The sequence below is a fragment of the Accipiter gentilis genome, chromosome 24 (assembly GCF_929443795.1).
Source record: "Accipiter gentilis chromosome 24, bAccGen1.1, whole genome shotgun sequence".
In the NCBI taxonomy this organism is placed as follows: Eukaryota; Metazoa; Chordata; class Aves; order Accipitriformes; family Accipitridae; genus Astur; species Astur gentilis.
The window spans coordinates 16,365,363-16,373,060 of record NC_064903.1 but is presented as its reverse complement, the minus strand read 5'-3'; the positions used below and the strand labels follow the sequence as shown (position 1 = coordinate 16,373,060).

Below are 7,698 nucleotides of genomic sequence, written 5' to 3'. Positions count from 1 at the left end.
GAGCAGGTTTACACACTAGCAAAGTCACTAGTTAAAAACTCAGCCCCTGGTCAGACACAGTATGATCAAGAGAGTGTCTCTGGAACCAAGAAGAAAATTAAATAACCATTAACTAGATAGAAGAGGGCTGTCTCCTCTTACCACCTACTACTTCAAAAATAGCATATTACATGCAACTTGGTGCATGCAACAAGGCCATTTTAAAACAAGGTATGCACAGTATATATGACCTTCTAAGAGTCCAACATTAGGCATGGAAAGTCTATCATGGTGACATACAGCTTCCACATAACGATTTTGAAGGAGTGAATCCCCCCTTTGTATCATTCCAAGGTATTTCTGTGGTTTTTTTAAAAAATGTTCAACTGTACAGATGAATAAACACTACTTCTAAGAGAAGAATTAGGACACATTTATAGTAACGCCTTTCCCCGTGTCACTTCATTCATATAACACTGTGACAGAGATTTGCTGTTGCTGGATTTTATTTCCTTCTTGAATTTCACTGGTGTAATTCCAATGGTCAGACTGCATCTTCCAGAGAGACAAGGCCATGGCTTCAGAGCGGATGGAAAAGATGTCTCACAGGCTGGCTAGTACTAAAAATACCAGCAGAAACAGAGAAGTACAGGCTCACCAGCTAAAATCTGTTTCCCTGCCTTTCACACGCTGGCTAGTCAACCGCAATCCCTAGGATACTTGCAGTACGAGGTAAAGAGCTAGTTAACATGAACACAACTTCAACCTGTCTTTAAAAGAAAGCTGTTAGAGGATCAGAGGATGTTATGTGTGAACAACTGAAAATACACAATTATCAGAAGAGCCGCTTACTACTGGCACATTATCAGTACCGCTTTAAAGGAAAAAAATAATTACATGCAGGTGCTTCAGTCTTCTTTGTATGTTTTGTGATACATAAAATTACCTTTGGACAAAATAGTAAGAGAAACGGAGGACAGAATACCAGCTCAGGTAATCAAGGGTTTGGTAAATTGGAACTTTGTGGCTTTGAGTAAAAACATGCACCCCACGAAGGCTGAGCTGAGTGATGGGGCAGGTGCTCCAGGGTACAAACACATTCTGCAACTCTCACCACAAGCTGTGTTTGCAGATCAGGTTCAGCTGCAGTATAGCTACACTACTCATTGGTTTTACAAAAATATGAGCAGTCTGTTGATAACAGACAATTGGAGGAACTCAGTGCTGCCCGCTACAGACTCCTCAGATTAGCACTTATTAAAAATTAATAAAATGGTTTATTTTATATATACATATGTTCCAAAAAATTTATACAGTTAAAATATCAAATTAGTGATCTGGTAACAATACTGTTCAAAATAATCTCTTTTGTATGAACATTAAAATACACGTTTTTAAAAGCGTTTCCTTTTAGTGCTTCCAAAGCACAGCGTGTGCCAAGGCCACCTGAAGAATCTCCGTCCTCCTCACAGGATGAAAGAGAACTGAAGTCGGGGACCTGGGAAGCCTCAGGTGCACTTTCATAATGTCTGCAGACAAAACAGAAGAGAGTCTGAGGTAGATTGTTTAGTGACCATCAGGTGGTAACAGTCACAGGGCTGTCTTTAGCTTTCATTAACACAATAGCAGTTTCTTTACTCTCAATCTACACTGAATCTCAAGTTTAAAGGCATGGCTAGCAGTTCTTGGGAACATGACCCTTGTCTCTGTGGTGGCAACATGCAATTTTACCAGTGCAGGTGTTTCTGGGAGGGTTTTTTTTTTTGGGGAACACACGGGCTCTCTCCACGATGCAGACAGTGTGTGCATTTGACAGTGCCCCATTTTAGTGCAACCTGCTGCCTATAGCACGTAAATGTCTAATGACAGCGTTCAAATGAGTAAATTCTCATCACCTGCAGGAGGGGCAGCAATGGTTATTTTCTTCAGCCTGTTGAGCAAATAGCACCCTCCACAGGAAAAAAGCCACACCTTTCATAGCAAATCCTTAAGGTTATAGCCCAGCTTCTGCCGATAGAGGTTCTTAAAGTTAAAGCTCCACTGCTTCTTCTCAGACTGTGACAGTAAAATCACTTGACTGCCAAGATGGTGAGGGCAGCAGCTACATCCTCTTCCACTCTTCTGCGGCACAGCAAACTCATTCCTGGTCCGTATTCGCCTGGCCGGTACATTATTATCTACTGTTGACATGATTAACTCTGTTGGGTAGGCTGTTGAACTCTAGTTCCTCTAGTATTCTCTCTAAGTGTTGTATTAAGACCCGTTTTTTAAACCTAAAGAAGAGAGGGAGAGCAATTTAATTTTCTTTCTTCCAAAAGTACAGTTGGAACAACTCAAGACTATTCAGCCATGACAAATCATAGGACCGGAGGCTCTCTGTTTCCAGTATGTAAGAGCTTTCTTTATTTCTGGCATTGGAATGACCAGAAAATTTACTTTAATACAGCCGCCTTTCCCCAACATGCCCAAATTTTGGGTCGGTCTTCAGTAACAACCCATCTCTCTACTTCACATTTAAACTTTAAACAAACAACATTTACTCCATAAAAAGTATAATGGTAGTTTGACCACTAAAACAACTATAATAACTGAAATACGTCAAAAAGGAAAACAGAAAATACTAGTACTGGCAGAGTTTATGATTTACTATCATGACTCTAAATTGACATTTAATTTAGAACTCCCAAGTCATTTATATCTATACAAACCTTGCTGCTTCCTTGATAGCAAATTCAATGAAATACTTCTGAATTTCCATAGGTCCTTGCACCTCCTCAAGTAGAGAGAAAATTTTTTCATAATCTAAAAAAGATAAAAATCCAACCATATATTAAAAACAAGTCTTTCAAATGCATTTTCAATAAGGCTTAACAGCCAAAAGAAAAGAAAAAACAAAGCCCAGAGTTTCACACTTCTGTGTATGGTAACACATCTAAGGCAAGAAAAAAGCTCGCATTAGCTTTATGTGCAGAAAGCAAGTGATACCAATAATCTGAAGTGATACTGATGATCTGATATTCAAATGTGGCACCAAAGAATTAGGTTCTTTTTAAGAGAAATGCAGAAAGTGCAGGCTAGGTAGAGAAGTTTCCTATCTCCACGAACACAGTGCCATCATTATCAGTTAATATGCACGTAGGGCCACCAAGCCCTTTTTTACCTACAGCTGTCATTTCTGAAAGCAGAGGTTAGTATTAGGTCTTTCAGAAGGACAAATTATCAATATTTAGCGTAAGCACAATTAAGTTGACTCTCTTACTGGTACAAAGTAAATATATCCACTGCAAAAGAATGAATGGACACATTAAATTAGAAACAAACTAAAAAATAGCATTGCTTCAGTATTTTCCATAGTTGAACCCAGTATGAAGATATTTATGGTGCTGTGACTAAGAGCCTGCTCAGAGTGATGCAGCAGGCACAGAGAGGATATATGGTCAGAACTGTGAATATGTGTACATATTTAACTCACTACTATTTAGCTTCATTCTTTGATGACTCCCTGAACTCTGCAGCAAGAGAGGTGACTCATAGTGAACATAGTACTATTTTACTCTACATCACCACTTACTAGACATGACTTTGGTATAAGACTAGATGCGCCCACTTTTCAAAACAGGAAGCAAAGACATACCCAAGTAGGAAGTTTTAGAACATCTTAAAAATAAAATACAGATACAGCATAAAAATGGCTTCATTTCTCAACATCCTCAGTCTGTCACAAAGATTATATACCTCAGTGAAATACTAAGTTTTGGGAAAGTAACACAAGGTCAGAAAACCAGAAGAGTTAAGAATAGTCCATTATACTAATTACTGGCATTTGACAATGTATTAGAAAAAACATTCAGTAGTTTAATTTGTAGAAATAATTCACTCAGACACAGACCACATTAGGGACATTTGCCAATTAAGAAAAAATTGAAAGATTATGCCTATAGCAAATCTTACAGCATATACATCAGTTGGAGTTTCAGGTTAGTGTTTTGGTTTTGATCCTGTATACAAGTACAGGCAAACCTGTAACAAAAGGTGAGGATGCAAGTTACTTTTCCTCACAACATTTTAGATTTTTTGGGGGGGGGGGGGAGGGTGTAATCAAACCTTACAGGAAAAAAGAAAGTAATTTTTAGTCTTCAGTTCTTCAAGAGTTTATTTACAACAGTGTTCCATCATGAATTACACTATCTCACAAAATAATAATAATAGTTAAAAAAAATCACTTTGCTATTAACTGTTAAGATTCCTTTTCAAACATATTCCAAGATGCACCCTTGTAGCTACATATGCCTTTGCCCTCCAAAGGAAGTTTTGGCAGACACAAAGCAATAAAGTACACTATGCATACGCAGGGAGCAGTGCAGCATAAGGCAAAGTCTATCTAGTATCATTAGATCATTGGTAACACCTTGGTAGAGCTACAAAGAACATCTCTGAAAGGTGCTTTCACAGGGTACTGCTTATAGCAGTTAACCTATCTTAAAGGCCAAACAAGGTCACTCACAGTCAACTTGCCAAACACTGCTGTCTAAACTTCAACTCACCTGCCCAGCATGTAAGAACTTTTCTTCCTTTTTTTGTCCCTCCATTGTTCATGTGCAATCAGGAATTATAAAAAATCTAAAGTTGTATGTACATTGAAAATAGCTCCTTATTTCAAGAAAAAAGTCTTCTCTCTCGCACCATGTACAATATACTAACAAGCCCCCACCCCCAAAACTTACTTCTTCCAGGTTTGCGAACCTCTTTCATCACTTTAATTTTGATATCAGCATTGTTTCCCTCCAACATCATAGGTGTTATTTTAAATGAATTTGGCACAGATTCGGAAGTAGACTCCATCACCCGTTTTTGGTCATCTCCAGCCACACTGTAATTTAGAGGCCCTCGAACAAGAGCGTTGGTACCAGGTTTATGATCCAAACCATCTTCACTTAAACAATTGAATTCAACTGGTAGAGAGTCTAAGTCATTGGGTAACATTTCATCCTCTCCCATAGCAGCTGGAACCGAAGAAGCCATTTGCACAGGTAAGCCATCAATTTGCTTTTCCAGTGACTGACAACTTTCTGCTTTCTTCTCTCCATTGCCATCTTGAACAACACTGTTATTGGTATCTACAAATTAAAAATATGTATCTTACTAGAGCATAACTGCAGTATCAAAAAAACAAAAAAGGAAACAGTTCTGTATCTTTTCTTGCTTAAGTACAGTGTAGCGATCTGACAGTGCTGAACAACCCCCCAACTCCTTTGATGTGACCAAGGGAATACTTCCCTCTGGACTGTTACCATCTCATATCACTATCATGTAGCCACCATTTTCTTTATTCCTATTGCAGTGTTATGACCTCTAAATAAACTAATGTTTTGCTTCCTTCTCTCAATTCCAGCTAACAGTTTTCTTCTGACTCCATTTGCTGCAATGGTGGGCAAGAAAATTATATTTGTGGGAAGTGAAAACATAACCATATTTTAACTTTTCTTTCCCACCACAGAATACACAAATGAGAACTAAAAGCTGATCTGAAATCTTTGCTACCTCCAAACCACCTTGGCAAAAGATTTCAGCAATTTTTTTTAAAAAACAATTCTTCAAAATTTTTTTTTTATTTCAGACTTCATCAGCTATAGCAGCAGCCTTTTTATCTAGGCCAACAAAAGAAATTCAGTCCTACATAACACTAAAGCATACATACATGCCGATACACCCTTTTGAATCAACTCAGGGAGCTTTTATTTTTTGGCACAGATATTCCCACTTGTAACCACACAGGCTGCTGTACTACAACTCAGTATACCTTTATTTGCTGGGATGCCTTTGAGGTTCAGATACGATGGGGATCCAGAAGCAGATGGTGGCCCTTTCCCACCAACATGATTCGTTACGATGGGTGGCGACTGCGGCCGTCTCAACAGTGGTGACATGCTACGCCTCCTCTTTAGTGACGCTGGAGTATTGGGCTCTCCAGGACGCTTAATCTTATTCTGAGGCCCAGTGACAAATTCATCTGCTTCATCTATCATCATACCCTGAAAAGGAAAGAAAAAATGTTTTAAAAACACTACAATAGAAATTGTTTCATCGATGTATTAATGGAGGAAGTCCCTGTGCTAAAATTCAGGTGGCTTTCAGAACATTTTACAGCTCACAGAACAGAGATACCTAGTGTACGCTGTAACCAGAGACAAACCAGTGGCATTCTGTAAATCAGCATGATTCTTTACACATTTCTCTTGGACCATGTGAAAGACAGCACTCCTTTCTGCCCATGACAGAAGAGCTACAGAGGTTACCAACATAATGCAGTTGCAGGAGAGAAATTCTACTCGCGAATTATTTCAAGCCATGTTAAATATAAAGATATAGCAGACAGCATGGATCCTCCTACCTTCTTATCCTGTTTAAATGGATTGCCAAATGTATGAAGTCTTTTTGGCTGATCCGGGTCAATCTCCCGAAGGGGCGAAGGCATCATTTTCAGGTATTCCTGGTAGTTTCCCATTTGAGCAACAGGAACACTATGAAGGCAGTCTGCAACAGAACAAGACATCTTAATTTAGTGTACTTTAAAATTAAGGCAACACAAACTTCACACACTTCAATTGCGAGTGTTAGCGTTTAAGAACTAGAAATTACTATTTCTTTTCACTACAGCGGAAGAGCTGAAGACTACAAATTTGGAAAAAAGGCTTGCAAGAGCTGAGCTTAACTGGCAGAAATACAAAAAATAAGCAAGTTTAATCTCTATGCTAGTAACTGCCTCTTTAGATCACCAGCACCTAACAAGGGTGAAATGAAATAAGCCCCTCTCTGCTTTAAGCCACCATCACTATAAAAAAACATGTCTACTGAGCCTTAGTGTACAGGAAAGCTCTCCCATAAAACTTATTTTTAAAATTCAAAGCAAGCATGACATCATGACAGAAGGCAAAAATTTCCTTCTTTTCCCCTTCAGAGTCAAGAAAAGGACACTGACTGACTCAACAAATGATGCAATTGTCCACTTCTGCTCCCACACCCAGGACAGAAAACACTGCTTCAGAACATTAAAAAAAAAAAAAAAAAAAAAGCTGTACTCTCTCCAAACTGTTAATGAAGAACAGTGGCTACTTACCTTCATCCTGCCCCAAGATAAGCCTGTGTGTTTTCAGAAGATTGGTTCTCATTCTTGTTAGCTGGTCTAGAAGACTGCGACGAGGAATATCATATGCATTTCTGAATGCCTGTGGCTTCAAATCCTAGTTTTATAACAAAACAAATAACTTTCAGTGAACCCATCAGTTGTCACACACAGAGAAATTCCTCTATAAACTGTAATAATGTTAACTATTAAAAAATTATTCTAAAATAACTTCAGAGCTTCATAACTGGATACAGCAGAACCAACGACTGTTGTTTCAACGAGACCTTATTCAGCATTAGCACTTTCAGCTCCATTAAGACTAAGCATGTTAATTCCTGTATGAATAACATCAGCTATATTTTGCAAAGATTGTCACTTAAAACAGAGTAATCTTTCTCTTCTACAATAGGACTCTCAAACAGTGTCCCAAAATCAAGTGGGAAAAAAAAAAAAAAAAATCGCATTTACTCTTCTCACTATTTACGCCTATGCTGCACTCTTCACGATTCAGTGAAAGTACTTAACCTCCTTCTTCTACAGTAAGTCCATAAAAGTTACCCATTTAAAACAGATGAGATCAACTGCTTAATCAT

At 38.4% G+C, this 7,698-nt stretch overlaps 1 protein-coding gene across 4 annotated transcripts in view; it reads right to left on the bottom strand.

Moving 5' to 3' along the window:
• Nucleotides 1-1,233: 1,233 nt before the first annotated feature.
• Nucleotides 1,234-7,698, bottom strand: part of LOC126050047 (integrator complex subunit 6-like) — a 42,494-nt gene continuing 36,029 nt past the window's right edge. For 2 of the 4 annotated variants that reach the window (XM_049827369.1, XM_049827370.1), the window contains 6 exons: nt 7,097-7,220; nt 6,371-6,513; nt 5,780-6,011; nt 4,704-5,096; nt 2,688-2,781; nt 1,234-2,252 (listed from right to left, as the gene is read on the bottom strand). In XM_049827369.1, coding sequence (XP_049683326.1) covers nt 2,153-2,252; nt 2,688-2,781; nt 4,704-5,096; nt 5,780-6,011; nt 6,371-6,513; nt 7,097-7,220 — 1,086 coding nt within the window. In that variant the 3' untranslated portion in view covers nt 1,234-2,152. The remainder of the gene's footprint in view (nt 2,253-2,687; nt 2,782-4,703; nt 5,097-5,779; nt 6,012-6,370; nt 6,514-7,096; nt 7,221-7,698) is intronic. The other 2 variants (XR_007509377.1, XR_007509378.1) reach the window with 2 other exon arrangements.